The sequence below is a fragment of the Natrix helvetica genome (genome assembly GCF_964273705.1).
Source record: "Natrix helvetica genome assembly, chromosome: 3".
NCBI classification, from domain to species: Eukaryota; Metazoa; Chordata; class Lepidosauria; order Squamata; family Natricidae; genus Natrix; species Natrix helvetica.
In genome coordinates this window covers 121,870,821-121,898,762 of record NC_138549.1, presented here as the reverse complement: position 1 = coordinate 121,898,762, position 27,942 = coordinate 121,870,821, and the positions used below count along the sequence as shown (strand labels likewise).

The 27,942-nt window shown below is 41.6% G+C and overlaps 1 protein-coding gene across 3 annotated transcripts; it reads left to right on the top strand.

Moving 5' to 3' along the window:
• The first annotated feature begins 3,718 nt into the window (after positions 1-3,718).
• Positions 3,719-27,258, top strand: SMPD2 (sphingomyelin phosphodiesterase 2). 3 transcript variants are annotated; one of them, XM_081947062.1, is made up of 11 exons: positions 3,719-3,898; positions 8,039-8,087; positions 11,676-11,772; positions 12,218-12,294; positions 17,119-17,212; positions 17,319-17,408; positions 18,717-18,799; positions 22,367-22,499; positions 22,750-22,854; positions 24,484-24,634; positions 26,552-27,258. In XM_081947062.1, exons 2-11 carry the CDS (start codon positions 8,041-8,043, stop codon positions 26,893-26,895), a joined length of 1,221 nt encoding a protein of 406 aa, XP_081803188.1. In that variant the 5' UTR covers positions 3,719-3,898; positions 8,039-8,040; the 3' UTR covers positions 26,896-27,258. The 3 variants fall into 3 exon arrangements, with proteins under 3 accessions (XP_081803188.1, XP_081803190.1, XP_081803189.1); XM_081947063.1 differs by lacking the exon at positions 3,719-3,898 and adding an exon at positions 3,925-4,237; XM_081947064.1 differs by lacking the exon at positions 8,039-8,087.
• Positions 27,259-27,942: the final 684 nt, after the last annotated feature.

The following is a 27,942-nucleotide window of genomic DNA, read 5'->3' as shown; positions in this document are numbered from 1 at the left end:
AATAAAAATGTTAGATTTTATTGTTAAATAATTTTTATTGTTATTAAATGTTAATGATAAAAAAGAAATCATCCTTGCTTCAATCACATTCATACAATAATTCTAGTAGATTCTGCTCTTACATCATCTCATCATAAATAAATAAATAAGTAAATAAATAAATAAACTAGGTAATTTAAAAATGTCATAATGACGTATATAATATAGTGATAAAGCCTCCAACAGACATTTTAGGCAAATAATAATTTACCAATAGCTTGCAACTATTCATTGGATTGCTCATAATAGAAGCTCTGCTTTTTTGATGTTCTAGAGCTCAGATAAACAAAATAGCAATTTGGTACAACTGTTTCTTTGATAAAAGAAGATAGCATGAAAAGCCTACAGTCAACAATTATTTGGAAATCCTAGCTTTCATCCAGTTGTCAAGATATCTCCAGATAAATTAGGGTATTCTTTTCTATGCTGTGGGAAGATAACACTTAAATCTCAAGATAATCCTGATGGAAAAAACAATCATGAAATACGAGTGATATTTGGATTGATTACATTCATCACTCATTGCAATTCATGGCACACCCAGGGAAACTGTAAGTGGTAGAGTTCACCTAAATAACTTGATTCCCAGCTATTTTCATGTTATGTTCTTGGTTTTAGTTTTTATTTTATGATGCCAGGATCATAAATGCAATTAATGACATAAACAATAAAATCATTGCAATAAAATGGCTCTTTAAAATGTTTATCTTGAAATTTTATTCATTTTGATCCTATTATGAAATATTCCAGTATATTTCATAAGTATTATGTAAGTACAGTATTATAATTTTATTATGAAATAATAGGCCACTTTTGAAAGTTGTAATTTTTGTGGAATGAGATAAATGTAAGTAATATAATTTTAGTGAAAGAAACTGTATACGGTAAGTGTACAGCATATAGTACTTGTAAGAGAAAGAGAAAGAAGAGAAAAAATGGTGATAAGAATATGTAGGATTGTTTCTGAAGTATGGTAAGAAAAATATGTCTGATTCATATAAATAAAGCAATGACCCAAATGGATTCTTGTTACTTCTCTACCACTAAATTAGCATAGGAATAGCTTAAGCAGCCATGTTAAAGTGCTACCTAGCAATCTTTATACTGATAGAAATGTACACTGGCATAACTCCACTACTGAGTCCTTCTCTGTCCCAGTCACAAGCTAATGAATAATGTCCTTTCTATTTTAATGCAAGCCAAGTTAAGCAAAACAATCCATGGATTCTCCTGACTCCATTTCTCTCCCAGGAGGTGCATCTGCAATAAGCATCAGAACTAAGTCAAGAAGACAGCCACGAGTCAAGGACACCGCCAAAAAGAAGACCTACTCCTTTTTACTTGATTTGCTTGTGCAACATATGGAAAAAGAAATAGGCTTCAGTTGTGGGCTTGTGATGATTCTTAATAGTTTTCTACCTTCCCTGCATATCTCCCTGAACACCAAAAGCCCTTTTTCGTATGGTGACATGGGACTGGAAGACTGGGACAATCACAGATGACTTCAAGAGGTTTCAGCTCTGGGCTGGGGATGTGACAAAGCAATGCCATCTATGGCTATCTGGACATGTTCATGCCTAACTCAGGAGCAGCTGAGGTGGCACCCAAAGAAATTTCTTTTGGCTTCATTGATGCTTTAAACAAGAGCCACTAGAAAGCTAAGTGTGTAGTTTAGTTCATTTATAGAATTAGGCAAAGTATTTTCTCAGGCGTAGTAACTTTCAGATACTGAGTTGAAGTCCACACATCATAAAGTTACAGAAGTTGAAAAACATTAGACAACTAGAAAAATACTTTAGCACTAATATCACTGGGTTTTGATTCCTGAACACTTATGGGTGTACCTTATTGATTTTGACTGCTTATCATGAAAATAATTTAACCTATCACATACCATTTCATTAAAAAATATTCTTGCAATGTACACATTTCGGTATCTGTTGGCTATGCTGTACACATGAAACATACAAAAGCATCTAACTGTTGCTGAAGCACATCCAGTACACCAAGTACGACTGGAATATCTGTGGAGCAGCTCTGCTGCGTGGAATGTAGATAGATATACCTATTACTGTTCTTGCAAAAGGATCCACAGTGCAAGAGAGCTGCATTATATTAAAAAGAATTGACCACTCTGAATTTGGTTCCAGGAAAGAAAATCTGACCATGAACCACTTGTTGACCCAACAAAGGTATCTTTTGTCTCCACTTCACATCAAACTCAGACTGATGGATTTTTTTTTTAATGAAAATGATGAACAAGAAAGGTGGAGGTTTTTGTTATTCGAGATAGATGTTTTCAAGAATAACTGATGCTAAGTTTAAGGAAAGCATTTTTGTTGGCCCACAGATCAGAAAAGTCATCAATGACAACCAGTTTCTATTTGCTTTATATCATTAATTGCATTTATGATCCTGGCATCATAAAACAAAAACTAAAACAAAGAACATAACATGAAAATAGCTGGGAATCAAAAGTTATTTAGGTAAGCTCTACCACTTACAGCTTCCCTGGGTGTGTCATGAATTGCAATGAGTGATGAATGTAATCATTCCAAATATTACTTGGTTGTATTTTATGATTGTTTTTATATCAGAGTTATCTTGAAATTTAAGTGTTATCTTCCCATGGTATAGAAAATAATACCTTGGTTTATCTGAAGATACCTTGAGAACTGGATGAAAGCCAGGATTTCCAAATAACTGTTAACCCTAGGCTTTTCATGCTATCTTCTTTGATCAAAAATACAGTTGCATCAAAGTGCTATTTTGTTTATCTGAGCTCTAGAACATCAAAAAAGCAAAGCTTCTATTACGAGCGATCCAATGAATAATTGCAAACTAGTGCTAAATTATTATTTGCCTACAGCATCTATCACTATACTGTATATGTCATTATTGTTTAATTACCCACTTTATTTATTTATTTATTTACTTCTTTATTGACTTTTTTATGATGAGATGGTTAAAGAGCAGAATCTAGTGGAATTATTGTATGAATGTGATTAAAGTAAGGATAATTTCTTTTTATCACTAATATTTTTATTGAGTTATAAAGTATTATAAAATATAAAATACAAAGTAAATAGAAAAGGCGGGTGGAAGAGAAGTGAGGAAAGGTAAGAAAGAAAAAGAAACATTGACTTCGGACTCTCTGTTACAGTAAAGTAAGGCATTAACATCAAATCACAGCTTTTTGCTTTTTCATAATACTATGAACAAGCCATTTCTATAAAGATCTATCCATCTAATCAGTAACATCCAAAGTCAGTGTTCTAGGGTCAAAAACAAAAGCAAAAATCTAAATGATTTTTTAGAAAAAAATCTAACACAGCATTTAGATTTTAAGTTGGGTTAACTCAGGGATTGTGTTCATGAGAAAGGCAAAAACCTGCCTTTCAAAGTTTAATTTTTCTATGCTGCAACAGCCCTTAAATCATTAACAATGCCAAAACCCTTCAGCACTTCTAATTCGCACTGCAAGAACCTTCCCTTTTTGGAAAGGGGGAAAACAAAAACTTGTTGCGTTTCATTGAGCTTCCTCGCAGGAAAGCGGACACAAGTTTGAAAGGTTACTTTGCCACCCATCTCCCCTCTTCGGAGTTCCGCTTCCTCCTTCTCCACCCAGCGGCGTCTTCCAGCCCGCGAGGAGAGGGAAGTGGGTTTAAACACAAGTTATGGTGACATGGACGAACGCCTACAAGACCCGAGATGCATTGCGCGCCGCACAGTTAGGCGCTGCTTCCCCGCTTTAGTTGTCTCTGCTTTGCTGGTGCCCGGACGGTCTTAGCGCGAATAATGGAGGGCAAGGAGTGAAACTTTGAGGTGGGCTCGGCTGGCCGGTGATAGAAACTCCCAGGTATGCATCGGCTCTGCAAGCTCTTTCGGAGTCCCGCTTGCAACCTAAATCGTTTGTTCTACGGTACCTTTGCTCTGTTCCTTCCTCTTTCTCTTTCTCTTGCTGTCACAAGCAGCAATTGTAGTATTTGCCGGAAAGCTGCTCCGAAGCTGGGATATTTCTTGCTTTTGCACCCCCGGATGATTTCCCTCCCCTCGATATGTTGAAATAGGAGATTGATGCCTGTTAAGATAGAATGCTTGGCAGCCTTTCTGTTTTAAAATCGGTCAGGGCTGAAGACGAAGACAGGCTCTAGCACTCTTTAAAACGTCTCTTGGGCAAAATACAGCGCTGAGAATGGTGAGCGTGCTAATATTGTCGTGCCTTGAACGTCAGATGGAAAAAAGAGGCTTAAAGTGAATTCAGTGTGGGATAATTTGTTTAATCTGATTTAGCGACTAAGCATTCTCTTCCACCAAAAAGAGGACACACGCGACTTCCTTCCTGGTAACTGTTTTGTTAATGTCTTTGGAAATGTTCAGTGCCTCGAGAGGTGTGGGAAATGAGCTGCCTTGTTCTGCACTGTTCCCAACCCCCCCCCCCTTCCCAAATTTGCTCAGAGTGGATGTTGAAGCTCCCTACACAATGCAGAACAAAAGACATTGGATTTTTGCCTCAAGAGTTCCAAAAAGTTATTTGAGACAATAGTTTAACTGGTGCACAAAATGCCATCATGATACAGAATATAAAGGTCCATTAGATCTGGACAGCAAAAAGCAAAACAACCATAGTAAACTTCGTTCTTGTTCTGTCTGTGCAAATGACGCTTATTAAACAGAGGAGCAAACCTTGGTGAGCTTGTAGAGTGCATTTTTAAATCTGTGATCTCCCTTCAGGTCAAAACAGGCAAAATGTCTCCATCAGGGATGGGGAAGATAAATTCTAAATGTTGAACTAAAATCATCAACCAGAATGGTTGATGCTGGGAGTCTGTTGTTCAGCAACATTTTCTAAAGTGAAGCTGTATAGTTCTATTCTTGAATTGTAATTAAGGGTCTTCATTTTGCAATCTGTTTTTAAAGTTTTGCTTCAGAATGGTCACTTTAGGGTCATTGGCAAAATTCTCTTGGCTGGCTAAAATACCCCCCACCCCTCCCAGTGATTTTGGAATGTTGCTTCTTCTGATATTTGATTTCTGGCATTAATGAGATATCTAACATTTGAGGATAAAAATGTTGGGAACTCATGAAATTAGGTGACATTGTTAAATACTGTGAAAATCTGCATTATGACACATTCATAATATTTTGGGATGTATAAGACTCTTAATTGTTCTTAGTATAATATTCTTTGGAACTTGATTTAGGATAAGAGAGTACTCCCTCTACCTCAAGAAGTTTATTTTATATAATAGAATGTGTACTGTCTCTGCCCAATACTGTGAAAAGGAATGACATTTACTTCCTGTATTTAATGAATGTATTATTGCTATATAGTTCTTTGTTGTGTCTGTAAAACTTGACCCCAAGTCTATTGGCAGTCAGACAGATTGGCAGTCATAGATTTGAATTCTTGTATTTTGCTGGCATTGTCATGACACCATAATACCAAAATATTGGAAGGAAGGAAGAGTTGTCAATTCCATCTCATGCTGCTTTTTTTTTAACCTGAGAGTAAATTTAAGAAAAGCTAATACTGAATCTATAAACACCATGGTTCTCAAAGAATGTCTCTCCCACTTTCAGAAAAAGCAACTGCTATAAAAACAGTGATAATTTTACAGTAAGCATTTGATTATTTCATAATTTGCTTTCTTAATGTTCCATTTATTTTTTATTTATGTTCCATTTATTTTTGTGCTGCAAGGCTAATTAACTTTAAACCATGTAGGGGATTGCGTAAATAGCTTATACCAAGCATACCACAGTAATCTGTGTGTAAAAATGGAGTATGCTAAACAGCAGCTAAACTAACTTCACACATCAGTGCATATCAGTGGTGGGTTCCTAACAGTTCGGACCGGTTCAGCCGAACTGGTAATGGTTTGGCAGCCCATGCCTGCCATGCCCCTGAACTGGTTCTCTGGCGCCGCCATCTTGTTTTTCGCTTCTGCACATGCACAGAATAATTTTTATTGCACTGTGCATGCACGCACGAGCAAACTGGCAGTAGTGCCTGCCACAACCCACCCCTGGTGCACATGTTGTAGAATTGTGTTTGATCACTTTCTGATTTCTTATTCAATACTCACTAAATATTGAAATTGTATTTTAGCGATATTATAATCCTTCAATGGTATATTAATATCACTATGTAGTAAATTTCAATCTTGTTGCTATATAATGAAGAGATCAACATAATAAAATTTATTCCTAGCTACTTGCGGGATCGTATCCTGCCCCATACATCCCTGCGACCAATTCGCTCTCACAGGGAGGGACTTCTCCGGGTGCCGTCCACCAAGCAATGCCAGAGGGCGGCGCCGAGGGGCAGGGCCTTCTCTGTGATGGGCCCAGCCCTCTGGAATGACCTCCCCCCCGACATTAGAACAACAACCGATCTCCGCTCCTTCCGCACGAAACTCAAGACCCACCTGTTCCAACTAGCCGGCCTGGCCTGAATTATAGCTATTCTAATCCTTCTGGATAAAATTTTAAATTAGGTTTGACTTTGGGTGTTTTAATTGTTTTTTAATTGCTTTTTGCTGTTTTTAATTAATTGATTATTTATTTATTATGTGTTGTATAACACTTTTTGTATATCTCCTCCTTGTTATTTATTGTTATTTATTGTTGTGTAGTAAATTGTACGCCGCCCCGAGTCCCTTGGTGGAAAGGGTGCGGCATATAAAATGGATTAATAAATAATAAAATAATAATATTCAGGTAGCAAAGCCAAGCTCCATAAAATATGTAATTTTTTAAGGTCACGAAATAAAGAGTAATGTTAAGGTTAAATTGTAAGTCTTGGTTGGAAAGAGACAAGACAGTGACTGACAGATTTGTTCATTAGTTGTATAGGAAGCTGTCAAATCATAATGTTTTCATGTTAGAGTCATTTCAGATGTTTTTAGTATTGTGCACTGTGTTTGCCATAAACAAGTATATCCTGTTATAGGTTTGTGCAGTATCTAAACGCAACCCAAGGCTCAGAACATTTGTCACCCAAGCTGATGCACATGTTTACATATTTATGTGCTTTCTAAGAAAATTGGAATAAATGTCTTACTACCAATCAGTGGGAGAAAGCCTTCCAAACATAGAAATGGTCATTATAGTAGATTTAAAGGTTAAAGTTCAGACATTTCTGACACAAAACAACTAGGATGCAAAATGCCAATTAAAAAAAAAACAAGGCTAGTAGTAGGAAACACATGAAGGCTAAAACTGCAGAACTATCAGAAATTATACAAAAATGAAATGCACATATTCAAAATGTAATTGCTATTTCTTGTTTAAAACTCAACACAGTATAACATTTACCACTCCCATTTTCTGTGGCTCTGGCAGTGAACTCAAAAATGCTAACCTCAAAAGTCAGAAAAAAAATCTGAGCACAGCGAGCAGATATAATACCTAGAACAACTTTCCATAATCTGCTGGCTGATATTGGCTATCTATCTAGGAGTTATGGGAATTTATATCTATCATATCTAAGTGGCATCAAGTCAAAGGGAGGATGACTTTGATCTCCTTCATTTTGATAGTTGTGCCATAGTTGGGCATTTCCTTTATCTGGACCAACTAAGATGTCACAACAGTGTGCAAGCTTTCGAGTTTTCTTCCACAGTGAGAGTCCTGGAGAACTTGAAAATTTACATTTTCGTTGGTGTTTTAAAATGTATTGCTCAGCTGTGGATTTCAAAAGCTTTTATGATTGCTTTTACTAACTAAAGAGACAGAAATATTCAAGTGATGAGAAGGGGTTTACCACAGAGGCTTCCTCTGCCTTTGTACACAAAAGCTGGCTGAATCAGTTCCTCCAAGTGCTCCACCCCAATTTTACCTGGCTTGAAAGTCCCAAATCCATAGTTCTTAGTTACAATTCCTGTTCTGGCAGAAGCGAAAAAAAAGGCCCAGCTTGCTCAAAAAGTTGAAACAGAACTTCTCATTGTGTTAAGTGTTCATTGGAATTCACCTGTACATTGTCTTGCATCCACAGCAATGGAGGATTCTCTAGTCCAGCTTCGTATCTTTGATCTCAATTGCTGGTGAGTTTATCTTTTTTATTTGTTTGAGGCAGCTTTGATCTGAACAGCTTTTTTTTTTCATTGTGACTTATTTCTAAGATATTATCAAGAGTTCTGAATTGTATTCATTACTTTAAAAACTGTGGTCCCCCTCCCCCCTTGGGGTTTATAGTTGTTATCCCAAATCAGGTGCCCTGTTTTTGTGCTTTGGGATTTTAGTGTGTGATGTAGGTATTAATTATTCCCTGAATGCTGTTGGTTTCTCTTTCCTTCCTGTCCTGGTCTTTGGACCACAAGATCTTAGTTACAATTTTACAATAGTTACAATAGAGTTTTGGTTATATGGGCAGCTTTGCCAAAATGATGGAGGAAGTGTGGATTAAAATTTAGCTACGATAATGCATATCTGAAAAGTTCTTCAAACACAATTTTCCTCACATTGATTATTACCTGTAGTGTACCTGTGATAGTTCAACTTTATTTCCCCATTAAGCATCTAAACTGCTTTAAATAATATAATTCTCATAAGTTTTTCCTACTTTTATTCTTCTTTACCCTTTAAGTAGTGTACATTCTATCAGCTGACATCATTTCTGTGCTAGGTGCACAAGTCACTTGTTTGGAAATGATTATTACACTTTCCAAAATGAGATGGGGTAACTGATCCATGTTGTATTAGTAGCTCCAGCCTCTGAATCCCAGTTCTACTATTTGCAAAACAAAACAAAATATTCAGAGAGGCTTTTAAAAAAAGAATTCCTTCTGTTGGGGAAAGTTTAAATTCCAGTGCTGACCTAGGTCTAGCTTGCAAATATAGCTGAGTGGTAAAAATTTAATTCCTCATCATGGGGTTGGGGCAGGATTCTGTTTTTGTTCCTGTTCCCTGTAGTACAAAAATATGCTTGTGTTTTACAGAGAACAATTCTTATTCCAATCAATTATTTTCAGTGTTAGTTCTCTGGTTTCTAAAGTATTTTTTTCATAAAACACTGTGTTTTAAAAAGTTATCAGTTTCCTAGCTGTACGTCAAAAGTTCAAAATCTCTTTTACCATAGCAGGATTCTTGATCTTCCTTCTAAAGCAAGTACAGACCAGGTCTCCTTCTTCAGTTTGTTGTTCCATTTCACCCTATGAGTTGCTTTTTGTAAAGATTTTCTTTTAATCCTACCATTATTACTTTATAAGAAGGGGAACATACATAATATGCCTCCCTCCTTCCATTTTCTTCACAATAACCCTGGGAGGTGAGTTGGCCTGAGAGAGGACTGGTCCAAAGTCACTAGAACTCACAATCTCCTGGTTTTAAGCCAGCACCATAACCATTACACCAAACTTGTTCAACATGCTGGCTTTCTAATATTTGGGAGATTTTATTTGCTATTATGCATTTAAACGTATAGCGTTTGGATTGAAGGATAGAAGTGTGCTTTTAGAAAATGCATCTTTAGCACAAAAAGCACATCTATAGATTGTGGTGGTAAAAGTTAACACCCCTCCCCCAAAAATTGAGCTGCATTCACTATCAAACCTATAAGATACTCCTTCCTCCTACACACGCTAACTGCTTCAACTGCATTTACATCAACCTGAATGGCCAGAAGAGGAAGATCCAGCCAGGAACCTGTGACCCAATAAACCAAATTGGCGATCTCTCAAAGATTATATAGCTAGCGTTCTGTAATAGGAATAGATAGAGAATACTAAGGTCACATGGATGAGTTTTATCAAAAACATTCTAACATCCTGCTGCAATTTCCATTGTGCCTGCCTTTTTTTCTTTATCTTGCCTGTGCAGTATTGTAGGCCAAGGGTATATAAACGATGGTCCTCTTTGATCATGGCTGCTTAGCAAAGTATCAAGGATTTTCTGGGAGCCCAATATATATTTTATGCTTTAAAATTTTTGTTTCGTCAAAATGATTTGGTTGCTTTAGGTGAGCCAAGGTTTTGGCCATACCAAGATCAATCCCTTGAACTTGAGTTTAGGGAGACTGTATATTTGACAAAACAGCTCCAGTTTTAGGTATGTCTCTGTGTTTCATAATTTTGAGAAGACACACTGAATCTGTGAGAAGACACATAGAGAACCTCCATAGAGAGATTCATCCAGGTCATGATTGTCCCAAAGCTGCTTTCTTTCAAAAGGCAACTGGACTTTCTTGTTTTGCTAGAAGACATTTCACTTCTCATCCAAGAAGTTTCTTCAGTTCTGACTGAATGGTGGACAATGGAAGGATTTATATTCTTGCAGTCACCTGGTCATTAGCTCTCTTTCTGATAATCGTTGAGGCCACTTAGAGGTGCCCTCAGAGTCACCTGAACCCTGTATGAATTTTTTTTCTGGAAATCCTTTCATACTTCTGCACGGATCGAGACGTCTTATAGCAAAACAAGAAAATACAGTTGCCCTTTGAAAGAAAGCACCTTCGGGACACAAAGGAATTAGATATCATTCTACATTGTCAGCCTAATTGAGTGTTCGTGTTTTTGGTTTGGCCACTCGGGTTTTAATTATCTATTTCTAGGAGCTATCCTTTAGTTTCTGAAAGGACCCACATTTTCTCTGTTTTGATGTTGGGACTTAATCCTGAAGTAAGGTTCCCTGGGCTTTTTTTATTCAATGCTTCTAGACATTTGAATGCATTTTAATAAGAATTGATCTTAAGTGTATGTGCATAAATTGGTGACACCGGTGGCGTATAGCCATATATTTATATTTAAAGGCATTACAATGGATAATGGGTTTAATTATCTCCTTTACAATGGTCCAGGCAAAAATAACTCCATCTAATGCCTGAGGTGTTGGGAGTGAACTGAGATGGCTTTGGGCCATCTGTTAGTTTCAGTTCAATTTACCTCATTGGTAGGATAAAAGTAGGTTATACCTTCATAGGCACTCACAAAAATGTTCTGGTAACAAATGCCACAAACAAACAAACAAAATTCTTTGGGGCTAATATTGGCCCTTAAAATGATGCTTCTTTCTTCACCATTTGTAAAGTATTTGGAATAAGCTGCGTCATGGTAAAAATCGCTTAAAAACCAACAAACTGGAGAAGACTCACACATTAGTAATATTATTACTAGGTTGGGGGGTATAGTGAGTCACTTCTATTGTGCCCAGAAGTGACAAGAACAAGAGCCATAAGGTTACATTAATCTTATTTAGTAAGATGACTAAAAATAATTTGAGCATGTACACATACTAGTAGATGATAACCACAAGCATATATTCCTTAGCTGTGAATACATTATAGGGACACTTCTAAAAATGCAGTATAGTAGCTTTGATATGTTCAATCAAGGCTTTAATAACAAGCCAACCTGCATTTTACAGCAGGAAGGAATACGTATCTTTGGTAGCCCCTGTCTCTTGAGTCCTGTGTCCCAACAGGCACGTGTTCTGTGACCAGGTAGTCTCTGACAGACACAGATGATCAAGGATGTTACTTGAGTTGAACAGAGCAAGACACATATGAAGTTAAAGGAACACTCAGTAATACTAATCTTATATAAGTAAACATACAAATTGATTCAATGAGAAGTCGTATTCCAATCCACCTCAATGGCGATCCTCACTCCTTTCCCTTTCCTTTTCACTTTGTCTAGGGCTATCCGTTACCTGAGCAAATTGCGGCGAGAGCGTGTTGCATTGATTGGGGATGTCCTCAACCAGGAGGGATTTGACCTGGCACTCTTACAGGAGGTGAAGATTTCACATGCTAGAATGGAACTGGTTGGAACAAAAAGTGGGGTTTTAATCCTACTTCAACTGATGACATTACATTTTCATACATTATGTTAAAGGCAGGGTTTCTTTTGTTGAAGAAACCATCATGGCCTGTTTCATACAATATCTAGCCACAAGGTCAAACTCAACAAATGATATCATGGCTTAGTGTAATGGGTAAATGCAGTGACTGGAAAGATGTGCCAATTTTTGTGATACAGATCAGCAGAGGCGTCCTTGCTATGCTCTGGAGAAATCTTAAAGGATTATACACAGTTCCAGAAAAACATAACAAGTGAAAGGGAGTTATTTGGGACCGGCAATTAATTGAATATAAGCTTAGAGACCTTAGTCCCTAGATCAACATGCCATTTTGTTACTTTTTTCACAGTCACTGTGATGATAGCATTTTGCTTTTCAGGTGTGGAGTGAAAAAGATTACCTCATGCTGCAAAAGAAACTGTGTATCCACTACCCTTCTTCCCACTACTTCAAAAGGTAAAAATGGAGTTCAGGGAATAAGTTTTCTTTTGCTTAACTTCAGAATGGCATAGATATCCAGTTAATACAACTTAATAAAGCAGAAAAAAATCTTCCTCATTCAGAATCAGGAGACCTGATGGTGCAAATTCTGCCCACTGCTAGGAGTTCAATCCTGACCGGCTCAAGGTTGACTGAGCCAGATTGTTGGGGGCAATATGCTGACATTGTAAACTTCTTAGAAAGAGCTGTAAGGCACTATGAAGCGGTGTCCCTCTCTATCTATCTATCTATCTATCTATCTATCTATCTATCTATATGGATTCGAACCTGGGCTGTATGTACTGAATCCTAGTAAGGGTATGGCTAGCTGATGAGAGCTAAATAGCTTGAAATAGATCTATACTAGTCTCCCTTTATTTATTTATCAGCACAAATACAACACAAATATAAAAAGGCAACATTAAAAATAAAAAAATATGGTTTTCTGCCTGGATGGTTTTCTGTAATGAGCCGAAGGACAGAAAGAGGGAGTAGTGAGCTTCCTCCCATATTTGGGCATACCAGGGGTTGTAACACAAATACATACCTATTTTCCTGGCTCAGCTGATAAAGGAGGAGAGCCTGTGGCTTAGTGGCTAAGACTCCTGCCTAATATGTAATACAGCCCAGGTTCGAATCCCAGTAAGGGTATGGCTAGCTGATGAGAGCTAAATAGCTTGAAATGGATCTATACTAGTATCCCTTTATTTATTTATCAGCACAAATACAACACAAATATATATGTATATTCGTAGATTTTCACGGGTGTACGTATGCTGGTCTTGTTGTATTCAGGTCTTTTCCCATGTAAGATTGAGATTGTCTTGGCAACGTTTCAGCGAGGTCTCACTCGCCATCTTCAGGCTGGTGTTTTGGGCTTAAAGCGTGATCGGAGCTGCCGTCCCTCTACAAACCTTGGGGGGGTGGAGTGCTGGCCCCATTTCAGCAAGTGAATTGATTGGATGTGTGGCTGTATCATGATTGGTAAATTGGTGCTGATTGGTGCTGGCTGTGGATCCGTGGTTGTTTTGTGTTGTAACGGCCTGGGTAGTGGGTTGGACTCGTTTATTTACCAGGGCTGGTTTCCAGATGTCTGGTAGGCAGGAGGTATCGTCACGTTTATTCATGTTATGGAGGTGTTTCTCTATTTCGATAGCTTCCATAATTATTCTCTTGTTGAAGTGTTCAGTTTTGGAGATTAACCTGGTTCCTTCAAAGTTAATTTCATGTCCTGTAGCTTTTAGGTGCTGGAAAAGGGAGGAAGTTTTTTCTTTTTTTCTTACTGCGTTCTTGTGTTCTGCGATTTGTGCATTTATTCTCCTGTTCGTTTGTCCTATCTGCATGGCAGATTTTGCATGGTATTTCGTAGACTCCTTGGTTTCCTAGCTGGATTTTGTCTTTGGGGTTTCTTAAGATGTTGGCTATTTTTTGGTCAGTGTTGAAGGCTGTCTTGATATTGTATTTGTGGAGAATTTTGCTGATTTTATCTGTGGTGCCTTTGACGTAAGGAAGGAGGGCAATGCCGTTCTGTGTCTCGGTTTTTGGGGGAAGTCTCCCTTTGGATTAGGTTGGTAATTGTTTTCAGGTGGTCTTTGCCGGCTAGGCATTTGGTTCTGGAGATGAGGGTCTTGACTACAGAGTTGATCTGTGCAGGGTGGTGATGGGATTGTGCGTTTAAGTAGCAGTTGGTGTGTGTTTTTTTCCGGTAGATGGTGTGTCCTAGGGAGCCATTGTTTTTTTTGTAGATTAGGACATCCAGAAAGGGAAGTTGGTTGTTGGCTTCTATTTCCATAGTGAATTGTATTTTGGAGTGTAGGCTGTTGAGATGTGTGAGGAAGTTGTTTTTCTTTCCCGTGTGTGTGTGTATACATATTTGTGTTACAATCTCTGGTATGCCCAAATATGGGAGGGAACTCACTACTCCCCCTTTCTGTTTATCGGCTCACTGCAGGAGACCACCCAGGCAGAAAACCATATTTTTAATGTTGCCTTTTTATTTATTTATCAGCACAAATAGAACTCAAATATGTTTGTGTGTGTGTGTGTTCTATTTGTGCTGATAAATAAATAAAGGGAGACTAGTATAGATCTATTTCAAGCTATTTAGCTCTCATCAGCTAGCCATACCCTTACTGGGATTCGAACTTGGGCCGTATTACATATTAGGCAGATGTATTAGCCACTAAGCCATAGGCTCTCCTCATCAACTGAGCCAGGGAAATAGGTATGTATCGTGTTACAACCCCTGGTATGCCCAAATATGGGAGGGAGCTCACTACTTCCCCTTTCTGTCCTTCGGCTCACTGCAGGAGACCATCCAGGCAGAAAACCATATTTTTAATGTTGCCTTGTTATATTTGTGTTGTATTTGTGCTGATAAATAAATAAAGGGAGACTAGTAAAGATATATTTCAAGCTATTTAGCTCTCATCAGCTAACCATACCCTTACTGGGATTCGAACCTGGGCTGTATTACATATTAGACAGATGTATTAGCCACTAAGCCACAGGCTCTCCTCCTTATCAGCTGAGCCAGGGAAATAGGTATGTATCGTGTTACAAGAAAGGGGAAGTAGTGAACTCCCTCCCATATTTGGGCATACCAAGGGTTGTAACATATAATATATATATGTTACATATGTTTATATATATAAAATGGGTGTAGGTATGCTGGTCTTGTTGTATTCGGGTCTTTTCCCGTGTAAGATCGAGATTGTCTTGTCAACGTTTCAGCGAGGTCTTACTCGCCATGGCAAGACAATCTCAATCTTACACGGGAAAAGACCTGAATACAACAAGACCAGCATTGATAGATAGATAGATAGATAGATAGATAGATAGATAGATAGATAGATAGATAGATAGATAGATATATGATAGATAGAAAGAAAGAAAGAAAGAAAGAAAGAAAGAAAGAAAGAAAGAAAGAAAGAGTTCATCGTTACTGAGGATATATAAATAGAATCAATTGAGTGTAGCAGGTGAAGTAGAAGTCTACAAACCAGGAAACTGAGTTCTAGCCCCACTTTAGGCATGAAGCCAGTTGGTTGACCTTGGGCACCAGTTGCTGTCTCTCAGCTGGAAGATGCCAGTTGGGAGTAGGTGGTTGAAAACATCTAAACAAAGATCTGTGTTGGGTTGCCGCAGCGATTAAAAAGTATTTGCAGACATTTTCTGCAAAAATATGTGTTCTTAACTATACCTAAACTTTATTGGACTTACCTTCGTAACGATCATTGTCCTTTGCTTATCAACTGAATGTTGTAGTCCCTGCCTACCAGGTGTGGCAAGTTAATTGAACAGCGTGAAAATTTGTTTTAATGGGATGTGTCTCAATTGGGACCTGTTATGCTACTTGCTCTTGAAAATGACACCAAGGAACTTATTATTGGTTACTAAGTCTGTTTAGATAGCTTGCATGCAAATACAGCAGGATGTTGAGTCATACTCGCATCACACTGGGAGACCGGTTGAATTTCCTGTACTACTTTGAGCCCTGTTCACTCTTGAGTAACTAAACCCCCAGATCTGCTATGGTATAAAACAAAAGAAATGATAAATATGTATATTGCATAACTTAAATGCAACTGATCATGGAGCCACTTAGTGTTTTTGTACAAATTTTGGCACATGGATCAGATAAATTGTCCTGCGATTGCAGATATACAGTACAGGAAGTCCTTAATTCAGCCCACAATTTCTGTTGCTAAGCGAGGCAGTTGTTAAGTGAGAGTTGTCCCATTGTTCTTGCTAATCATTAATTGATCCAGGGGTGTGTTCTGGCCTAGTTTCACTGCCGGTTTGCAGAGGTGCGCGCTTTACGCATGCGCGCACATGCACAGTTCAATTAAAATTGTTCTGCACATGCGCAGAACTAAAAAAAAAATGGCAACAACGGCGACCAGGGAACCGATTCCAGGGACCCAGGCCGCCATACCACTACCAGTTCGGCCAAGCCAGTCTGAATCGGTAGGAACCCACCTCTGAATTGAAGCACTGCAGTTTTTAAGTTAGGAACACAGTTGTTAAGTTACTAAAACAGTTGATAAGTGAATCTGGCTTCCCCATTAACTTTGTTTATCAGAAAGTCACAAATGGTGATCATATGACCCAGGGACACTGCAACTGTCATGTGACCATGGAGATGCTGAAATGGTTGTAATTCTGAAAAACGGTCGTAAGTCCCTTGTTTCAGTGCCGCTGTAACTTTGAACGGTCGCCAAACACTGTTGTAACTGAAGCACATCTGTACATATGATGTATATGTAGCTGTTGAAACTGCACTTCATGGCAAGTTTCAATTTCTGGTGGTTTTGTAAAAGGTCACCCCGTTCTCAGAGAGCCAGACATAATTCCAAATATTCTAAATGCTGATTTTTCTCTGGAAACCTTTACCTGTGTTTCCCACAGTTATATTCCAGAAAGCTCAGCTTTAGGTTCATATGGCAGGTAGGAATGGAGTCCTATTCTCAATCAGAGATATGAAAACCCCTTCTTACTTTCAATCCTGAGAATCAACTCTACCTGCCAAGATTTGGTGGCAAACTGACAGATAATGCTACAGTTGTTTGCAAAAGCCAGATAAATTAAACGCATACAGCTTCCAGTAGCCTTAATGCTCCCATTTAATTTTGAAAAATCCAAGAAACGAGAGAAAGCAATTGGGGGATTCTTGCCTCACCACTTCCGGTGACATTGCCACTCCCAGAACTTTGGTAACTGACAAAAAGTCTGATCCCAAACTCTCGAAGACTTCCCACCCGTAGGGAAAATAATAATTTGGTATCTATTCTTCTGCAGCGGAGTGATCGGCAGCGGACTCTGCATCTTCTCTAAACATCAGATCCTGGAAACATTTTTGTATCAATATTCTGTGAATGGTTACCCATATATGGTGAGTAACATGCTTAGGAAAGAGTCCAAGGCACACCTATTTCTACAGGTGAACTCGTTGTTTCAGTTTTGCCCTTGTGTTTTATGTGTGCGTTTTTCTTTCACAGTTCCAGCATGGAGACTGGTTTGGTGGCAAATCCGTGGGTCTCATAGTGCTAAAGATCCAGGATATTATTTTCAACGTCTATGTGACTCATGTGAGCATTTTTATTTATTTTATTTTGTTGCACTTTAAAATCATGAAAGCTTCTCTTAAATCCCTCTTTGAGTACTTAGAGCAAGCTATCAAAACAACTAAATCATGTGGATAGGGATGAAGGGTCTAGACTTTCCATCTTTTGACTTGAGTTAGGACGATGCCATCTTCATGAATTCACACCCTCAGTAATACCTTGCTGTCGGGTTCCACATCTTTCTGCACAAGTGGCTGTTTTGAATCTTGACATCTGGGTAGGCAAAATTCTGTGCTCCTAGACAAAGTGTGGTTAGCCTTTAGTGCTGCAATTCAAAGGGTTTGCACTGCTATTAGAAAACTGGAGCAAGATTTCTGAAAAGGAGGAAGACGGAACAGATATGTACTGTTCACTGTTTTGGATGTATATGAATGGAACCAGTTTGGTATAGTGCAAGGATCAGCAACCCACGGTCCTGGAGCCACATGTGGCTCTTTCATCCCTCTGCTGCGGCTCCCTGTTGTCGGTCAGCTCCACAATTGATAGGGCTTTCAGTTAGGATAGATAGAGGAAAAAGGATGCCCCGCTAGGAGGAGACTTTATGGTGGGGGAACTGGACTTCCAATTGGCAGAGGAAAAAGGACGCCACACTAGGAGGAGACTCTATGCTGGGGGAACATGACTTCCGATTGGCTCCAGAATTGAATGGGGGACTTCCGGTTAGGACCTTTGTGGCTGTTTGAGTGTTTAAGGTTGCCGACCCCTGGTATAGTGGCTAAGGTACCAAGCTAAAAACCGGGAGACTGTGAGTTCTAGTCCTGCCTTAGGCATGAAGCCAGGTTTGGGCCAGCCACTGTCTCTGTCATATGAAGAAGTTGGTAGCCAATCACTTCTAAACAAAATTGCCAAGAAAACTGCTGGGACTAGTCTAGTGGATACCAGGAATCAACAATGACTCAAAGGCTCCCCTCCCCCCCAAAAAGCAAGATATCAGATATTTATTTCTGGTGTGTCTAAGTAGTAACATTTACATTATTTCTGATTCTGGAGACCAAGCAGTCATTAATGCTAAGATTATCTACCAGTGATCTAAGATTAATCAAACAATTCTATCTATCAAAAAGTCCATTTTTATCATAAAACTTTCAGGAAGAAGCTCATGATGTAACTTAAATTCTTCCCACCTTTCTCTCGTAACCACGAACCAAGGTTTTTTTTTCTTGTTATTTTATATTTAGCAGGTAAAATGAATGTGGGAATGATGGTTGTGTAATTTCATAGATAATGCACATGTATGCTTTATATATATTGATTCCCCCCCCCCCCCGCCAGCTCCATGCTGAATATTGCCGAGAGAAGGATACATACCTGCCCCATCGAGTGGTTCAGGCCTGGGAACTTGGCCAATTCATACAGTAAGTACTATAGCTGTAGGATTCAAAAAATGTTTGTGCTGTATTGGAACCCAATGATAGGTGCTGTGCCACTTGTTGTGCTCCCTGTGTCCCCTTAAAGATAACTTTAGTTAGCTAAAAATTAAAAATTTTAGCTCAGGAGAAGCTCAGTTTATTTCATGCCAGTCTTGAGAAGGATGTTTATTCATTTTATCAGTCACGGGCACTAGGCAGGGGTGGTGGGGTAGCGGCCATTGTGAGGGAAGGTCTTGAGCCGAGACAGACCACTGTGCCACAGATAACCGGTTGTGAGTCCCTATGTGTGAAGTGGGGCCCAGGGAAGCAGTTGGGCTTGCTAATTGTATACCTGGCTCCTCGCTATGCATCAGCAGCCCTGCCCGAGCTCCTTGGGGTGATCGCCGAGATGGCAGTTGAAATGCCCAGACTGTTGGTCATGGGTGACTTCAACTTGCCATCGGTAGGGGAGGCATCCGAAGTAGCTCGGGAGTTCATGGCTTCCATGACAGCCATGGACCTGACCCAAATAATTCAGGGCCCCACACACGAGGGAGGACACACACTGGATCTTATTTTTGTCTCTGGCCAATGGAGGAGTGATCTGGGAGTAGGGGATTTAGCTATCACCCCCCTGTCATGGTCTGATCACTCACTGCTCCAGCTCGACTTTCCAGCCGCTACTCCCCATTGCGGGGAGGCGGAACCAGATTGCCCAAGATGGTTCCGCCCCAGGCGCCTGATGGAACCTGACAGGTTCCAGACGGAGCTCGGTCCATTTCCTGTAGCCCTGACCCACACCCGGTCGGAGGACCTAGTGGCTGCATGGAATAGTGCGGCCGCTGGGGCCTTGGACCCGGTGGCGCCTTTGCGGCCTCTCTTGCGGCAGCGAACCACCCAGGCCCCTTGGTTCACCAAGGAGCTAAGGGTGATGAAGCACCACAAGAGAGCAGATGGAGATCATCACGCTCTGAATCTGACCGAACTCAGGTGAGAGCCCATTTACGGACTTACCTTGTGGCATTAAGAGTGGCCAAGCGTCAGTATTGTGCCACTCTTATTGCGTCCGCAGATAACCGCCCTGCCGCCCTATTTGGGGTGACCCGCTCCCTCCTCCAACAGAGGCCGCGGGAAGCTCCTCTGCAGGGCAGAGCAGAGGAATTTGGGGGGGTTCTGCAGGACAAAATCGCTCTGATTCGAAGCGAGTTGGTCCCTACTAGTGGTCTAGAAGGGACGTCGGAGGCGGGTCGTGAGGTCCCATTCTGGGAGGAGTTTGACTCTGTTACTTCCGATGATATGGACAGGCTGCGTAGGCGACTGCGAGCCACCACATGTTTATTGGACCCGTGTCCCTCCTGGCTTGTACTGGCATCCTGGGAGGTCACACGAGGCTGGCTCCAGGAGTTAGTCAACGCTTCCTTGAGTGAAGGATCCCTGCCGCCCGCCCTGAAAGAGGCGGTGGTGAGGCCCCTCCTCAAGAAGCCTTCCCTGGACCCAGCTCTGTTAGCCAACTACCGTCCCGTCTCCAACCTTTGCTTTCTGGCATAGGTTGTAGAGAGTGTGGTGGCACAACAGTTTCCGTGCCACTTAGAGGAAACTGATTATCTGGACCTGCGCCAGTCCGGTTTTCGGCCCAGCCACAGCACGGAGACGGCATTGGTCACGTTGGTGGATGATCTCTGGAGGGCCAGAGATGGGGGTTGCTCCTCCATCCTGGTCCTATTAGACCTCTCGGCGGCTTTCGATACCATCGACCATGGTATCCTATTGCATCGATTGGAGGGGTTGGGGGTGAGGGGCACCGTTTTGCGGTGGTTCTCCTCCTACCTCTCTGGCCGAGTACAATTTGTATTGGCAGGGGGGCAGAGGTCAACCTCGAGGCCGCTCTCTTGTGGGGTGCCACAGGGGTCGGTCCTCTCTCCTCTCCTGTTCAATGCATATATGAAGCCGCTGGCCGAGATCATTCGTGGGTTCGGGGTAGATTACCATCTGTACGCGGATGACACCCAGCTGTACATCTCTACCCCAAACCACCCCAACGATGCTATCGAAGTGATGTCCCGATGTCTGGAAGCCGTACGGATCTGGATGGGAAGTAACAGACTCAAGCTCAACCCGTCCAAGACTGAGTGGCTGTGGCTACCGGCGCCCCGGTTCAACCACCTTACTCCATCACTGGCCATTGGGGGCGAATGTCTGGCCCCCGTGGATCGGGGACGCAATTTGGGCGTCCTTCTGGATACCCGGCTGTCCATGGATGACCATGTGACAGCCGTGGCCAGGGGGGCGTTCCACCAGGTCCTCCTGGTGCGCCAATTGCGTCCCCTATTGGACCGGAGCGCCCTTCGCACAGTCACTCATGCCCTTGTGACGTCCCGGCTAGACTACTGCAACGCTCTCTACATGGGGCTCCCCTTGAGATGCACCCGAAGGCTGCAGCTGGTTCAGAATGCGTCCGCGCGGGCAGTCTCGGGAGTCTTTAGCTACTCCCACGTAACACCTCTCCTGCGCGGGCTACACTGGCTGCCTGTGGCTTTTCGGGTGCGTTTCAAGGTGTTGACCATCATCTTTAAGGCGCTCCATGGCACAGGACCTAGTTATTTGCGGGATCGTATCCTGCCCCATACATCCCTTCGGCCGATTCGCTCACACAGAGAGGGACTCCTCCGGGTGCCGTCCACTAGGCTGTGCCAGCGGGCGACGCCTAGGGGAAGGGCCTTCTCTGTGATGGGCCCGACCCTCTGGAATGACCTTCCCCCCGACATTAGAATGACTACGGATCTCCGCTCCTTCCGTCAGAAACTTAAAACCCACCTGTTCCAGCTAGCTGGCTTGGCCTAATTCCACATTTCCCACCTCAGTTTTATTTCTAAATTTTATGATTGGTTTTATGGTCTGTTTTTAACTTTTATAAATTCGTACAGGGGTTGTTTAATCTGATTTTTAGCTATCTATACGATTGTTTATATGGTTTTTAAAATTTATTCCTGTACACCGCCCCGAGTCCCTCTGGGGAGAGGGGGCGGTCTAGAAATCTAATAAATTATTATTATTATTATTATTATTATTATTATTATTATTATTATTATTATTATTATTATTATTATTATTATTATTATTATTATTATTATCTGTATATATAAAAGCCAAATGCCACTCACTCATCACAAAATCTCCAGAACTGTAAAGAAACTTGAACTCCAGAAATTTGAAACTTGGCACGTATGTTCCTCTGGGCTTCTAGGTGCTTGATAAGAAAGGATTTTTCAGAAGGACCATCAGATCATCAGTATTTCTTATACAGTATTTTATTAACATGCATTGATGCTAAGGAGTTAGACGTTCTACTCCCCCCTCCCCACCTGAAAGGAACTCTGTTCCAACTGCCAGTTGCCTTATATGGGCGTGGCCAGCGCATAACTTATCCAGCCTGCGGGCTGGCCCAATCACATGGTTTCGTAGCGAAGCATGGGTATCCAATTAGTTAGAGATAAATTTGATATAACACCGTTCATATCTCTCGCTTCAAAAAGCTCTTCTCTCTTGTTTTGTGATGCTCTTCCACCTTCCCAGGCATACCTCCAAAGGAGCTGATGTGGTGCTGCTTGGAGGGGATCTGAATATGCACCCAGAAGATATTGGCATTCGGCTATTGAGAGGATGGACAGGGCTGCGAGATTCCTTCACAGTCGCAGAGAAAATTAAAGTGAGCCTCTGCATGCACATTAAGTACATGAATATCTCCACATCTGATATTGTCATTGAGACTCAGAAACAATTATTTCCCTCATTCAAAAGCTTAATGTACAGTGACCTATTTTATCCATTTGACTGTCTCCCTTTTTGTTCCCCCAAATTTAGATTTCTGTGATGGAAATCCAGTTCACCTCTTGCATTCTTGCTGCTGTTCTAAATGTTGTGTTAAGAGTCTCAGTTGTCTCTGATCTTCTTCTCAGGGCTGTGAAAATGGCTATACCCTTGTGCCAGCCAACTGCTACATCAACAAGAAAGAATTGGAGTGTTATCCCCAGGGGATTCGTATTGACTACATTCTTTACAAGGTACGTGCAAGTTAATCTCTAGAAAACAGAGACTGAACAAAGTGTTATAGAGAGAGCTTGGGAAGCAAGTGAGAATGAAAGCTCTCATTTGAAAAAAAACTTCCCACTGAACAAGGCAGCTGCTGCATGTTTTCATCTTTATCCTTTGGTTCAGCTGCTTGTTGTTTACTGATGTGTTCATCTGACAATTGCTCTCAGAAGAGAATAGGGGTCTGGTGGCTCAATGGCTAAGATGCTGAGTTGTTGATCAGAAAGGTCAGCAATTCGAATCCCTTAGAGCCGCGTAACGGTGTGATCTCCCATTACCTGTCCCAGCTTCTGCCAACCCAGTAGTTCGAAAGCATGTAAAAATGCAAGTAGAAAAATAGGAACCACCTTTGATGGGAAGGTAACAGCGTTCTGTGCATCTTTAGCGTTTAGTCATGCCGGGCACATGACCACAAAGCCGTCTTTGTGTGCAGAAGCGTCCAGGTGGGTAGGTGGAGCCTCCCGCCACCGCCACTACCGATTCACCCGATCCAGGCCGAACTGGCAGAAACCCACCTCTTGCCAAGATAAAGGTAAAGGTAAGGTTCCCCTACACTAGCGTGCTAGTCGTTCCCGACTCTAGGGGGCGGTGCTCATCTCCGTTTCTAAGCTGACAAGCCAGCGCTGTCTGAAGACATCTCCGTAGTCATTGGCCGGCATGACTCAACGCCGAAGGCGCACGGAGCCCTGTTCTCTCCTCATCCTCTTCTCTCCAAATGCTTCTCTCCCTTCCAGCACTGATTATGTTATCTAGTTGGGTCATGAAACCAAAAGTGATCCCTATTTTTCTACTTGCATTTTTTACGTGCTTTCGAACTGCTAGGTTGGCAGAAATCTTAAATCAAAGCTGTCTTCCTTTCAGAGGCAAGAAGCTACGCATTGCTGAAATCTGGATATATGGTAGGGGATTTTAAATGGCAGTTGTTGACATTTAAGATTAATTAAAGTAGATTAAAAAAATTAGCCAAAGGAACAAACTACCAGGAGATGCTGTAGAATCACATTCCTTGGTGATACTTACCTTTGTGGACAGATTATATGGCAGCGAGCTTCAAATAGAGTGAAATTTTCCCTACAGTAAATCTAGTTCCTTTTGGACATTTCAAACAGCATCTGTTTTCCTAAGAAAATAACATTCCATTTTTTTCCTGCATTATAAGAAATGGTGTGCATAAGAGCACCAGCGTGCCTACCTTCCCTGTCCTACTGTCCCATTCATATCTACTCTTTTTATGTGTTTATGGCAGGGGTGTCCAAACTTGGGAACTTTAAGACTTGTGGACTTCAACTCCCAGAATTCCCCAGCCAGCTATGCTATGCTGGCTGGGGAATTCTGGGAGCTGAAGTTCACAAGTCTTAAAGTTCCCAAGTTTGGACACCCCTGGTTTATGGCTATGCTTTGCTTATTTATATCCATTTATTCGCACCATTTTTTCATGTGTTTTCATGCTTGTTTTCTTGTACTTGTTGACAAATAAAATAAAAAATAAGTTATTTGTAGCTCATAATCTAGATATAACATTTGGGAGGGGGCGCTGTTTCTTTAGTCATGCTGTCTGCAGGTAACAAAGAGTTTGCCATCTAGACTGTCCTTCCTTACAGGGCTCATCTCAATATGATATTAGATGCAATATTCATGAAACTACTACAGGAACCGCTCCTGGCAAGGATTTCCCTTACTCTGACCATGAAGCTGTCAAAGTGACCCTCTCTGTAGTCCAATCAAATAAAAGTGAAAACAACCTTCCAGTTGGTGAGTGTTCAGATTTCATTGGTTTCCCACAAGCGGAGCAAAAGCCGCAGGAACAGAGAATGTGTGGCCTGCCGGTTAATGCTGAGCCACAATGACCATCGTTCCTAGAGAGGAAGGCTATTATTGAGTGATTCTTGGAGCTGTAACATTAAGCAGCATCTGGAATCTCCAGTTTCCTTATGCTTCTGCGAGAGGGTTCTTAGCATTAGTCAGACAAAAGGCAGCGTGCAATGACTTCCTCGCGAGCTAATTCACTTTTTAAAATTCGCAGCATAACAAATACCCACGTTTATCTTCGGCAGCTTCATCTCTCCTTCTTTCGGTTTCTGTCTTCAGGGGAATTGCTTTATGGCCTTATTGCTCTAACATTCTGGGATTAACTAGCTCCCTGCTTGTCGTTGCAGTGCTTCTGCTAAAATTGACTATACCTCCTTTAAAAAGCAATTGTTAACTAATCAACAACTTTAATTAAAACTTTAGCTGGTGATCTCTTGCGATCAACACAGACTTGATTTTCTCTCTGGTTTCTTCTTCCTTTGGATGTCTCTGCTGAGTATATCAGTGCTTTGTTATATAATTCTCTCTTTCAGTAATCACCAATTAGCACAGAGCCTGGCTAGGGCTCCTAAATCTTTGCTTGCTTGCCGATTGTCTTCTTCTCTTGCTCGGAATCTCTTGCAAGAGCACTATTAGTCTCTGCCAGCTTACTCAGCTCATTCAACTCTATCCAAGTTTGTGTATGAAAAGCCTCTTACCTTATCCCGTGTTTAGTTTGAAGTGATCCCTCTCATAATTACAGTTTGCGGTATCTAGGACAGGGATCTCCCAACCTTTCTGTTCGGCAGACCGGTGGAGGCAGTGGTGGCTGGACGGGGAGAGGGGATGGTTTGCATGTGTGCGCATGCGCCACTTTCACAAATGCAGTTTTGCACGCCCAGGCCCAGCACTTCCCCTGGTTCTGGTTGCGAATGAACTGTATCCCAACACTGGGCCACCAACCCTGAATCTAGGAGATCGTGTAGCAGGATAGCAGGTGCTATTTACTATCTTCTCTACTTTGTCACAGCCTATATCAGGGGTGTCCAAACTTGGGAACTTTAAGACTTGTGGACTTCAACTCCCAGAATTCCCCAGCCAGCATGGCTGGCTGGGGAATTCTGGGAGTTGAAGTCCACAAGTCTTAAAGTTCCCAAGTTTGGACACCCCTGGCCTATATCATCTATAACAGTGATGGCGAACCTTTTTCGTCTCAGATGCCAAAAGCACATGCGCACGTCCTATCGTGCGTACTTGCGTGCACATCCCCATAATTTAATCCCCCCCACCCGTGCCATGCCCCCTGTGCATGCACGTGTGACCCCCCCCAGTGGGCCCGATAGGTCTGTTTTTCGCCCTCCCCAGGCTCCAGAGACTTTCTAAGACCCTGGGGAGGGCAAAAGCGGCCTCCCCCACCCCCAGAGGCCCTCCAGAGGTCAGAAACAGCTCATTTTCCAACTTCCAGTGGGCCCAGTAGATCCGTTTTTCGCCCTCCCCAGGCTCCAGAGGCTTTCTAGGTGGCTTCCCTGAAGCCTCCAGAGGCCGAAAAACAGCCCAACGCACAAACTGGAAGTCCATTCCCGAACTTCCTGTTTGCATGTTGGGTGGTTTTTCACCCTCCAGAGACTTCAGGGGGCTTCCCTTGAAGCCTCCGGAAGGTGAAAAACGGCTCAAAATCAAGGCCGAAAATCAGCTGGCCAGCCGGCGCATGTGCACTGGAGCTGAGAGGGCAACGCCTCGCGTGCCGTAGGTTCTCCATCACGGATCTATAATTTTCTACCCAGGCACTTATATAAAGCTAATTTCCGGCATAGCTGGATCTCAACTGTGTAGAATTAACAGCTTCGTGTGGCTGAAGCTGACCATTCTCTTTGCTTTTAGAGCCAGTTCTGGTGGATGTCTTGAACGAAGCCCGTCTGGAGGTGCAAGTGGGGTTACATTCAGCAAAACGGCAGCAGTACTTCTGCGGCCGCATGGCTGTCCTGGCTCTTTTCCTGCTGGTGATACAAGGAACCATGGCAATGAGTTCCATGTTTGGTGGAACTCTGCAGCAGCCCTTTCCCAGGCTGTCTTTCTCTTTGCTCAGTCTACTCTCTGTGTCAGTCCTGCTTATCTCAGCTGTGCTGTATCTCTTCCACATCATTGAAGTGAAGGTGCTGCGGGGAACCGAGGAACAGATGCGGGTGGGGCTGCAGACGCTCCAGGAGAAATTCAATAGCAGGTGAAACATTGGATGGCTGGATGGATGGTATGGACCAAGAGACTGGGCAAGAGGTGGGAATAGCAAGTCTCTCTGATTCCCAGCATTAACAGTTCCCTGGTTTTTAAATAAGGAATGGTAATTAGCCTTTGATACTGTAAAGGTAGTGGTGTTAATAGGCTGAATTTTTGAGCAGTAACCTTTTTAAAGATCTTTTTTGTGCTGATTTTGATGGGTGGATTTTGAAACTAACCTGGCTATTTAAAAAAACAATTTTTTAAAATCATAAAATACTGTTTTAATAGAATTAAACACATACTGGCCTGTTAAATTTGTACTGAAAAAGCAGGTAAGAACAGATGCGTAAAATAAAATATCTCTAATTGTACACAGCTGTTTTTCCTACAATAATGTTTTCAGCTGTACTAAGTAAGTAGCACCAATTATTGATGGAAATCTGTTTTTCGTATGCACCTTGCTATGTAACACTTTAGCATACAATTATCTTGGACCACTGTGGCTCCCGTTCATTGACGGGGAAGCAGGAATGGAAGAACTGGGCTAGCAAAACGAAAGCTGAATTGTCAACTGAACAAGTTTTACAAGTAGTCCTTGAATTACAGTCGCGACTGGGAGTGGGACTTCCATCCCTAAGCAATGTGGTCATTAAGTGAGTCACTATGTGGCCAACCAATTTTACTTTTGCCATGGTCATTAAGCGAACCACATGGTCTTAAGCAAATCCAGTTTCCTCAGATTTGTTTGTTGGAAGCTGTCTGGGAAGGTCAGAAGTGGCAATCAGATAAATATGTGCCCGTGGCCTAGTACCTGAATTATGATCATGTGGTCGTGGGGATGCTATGAGAGTCATAAGTGTGAGGACCAATCGTAAACAACTTTTTTCAGGGTTCTTGTAATTTCCAACCGTCATTAACCGAATGGTAAATCAAGGACTACTTGTATATAAATTTGTTGTATAAAAAACCAGTCTATTTATGTTAATGTTTGTTCACACTCTCCAGATTCTAGAGCAGGGGTTCTCAACCTGTGGGTTTGGACCCCTTTGGGGGTC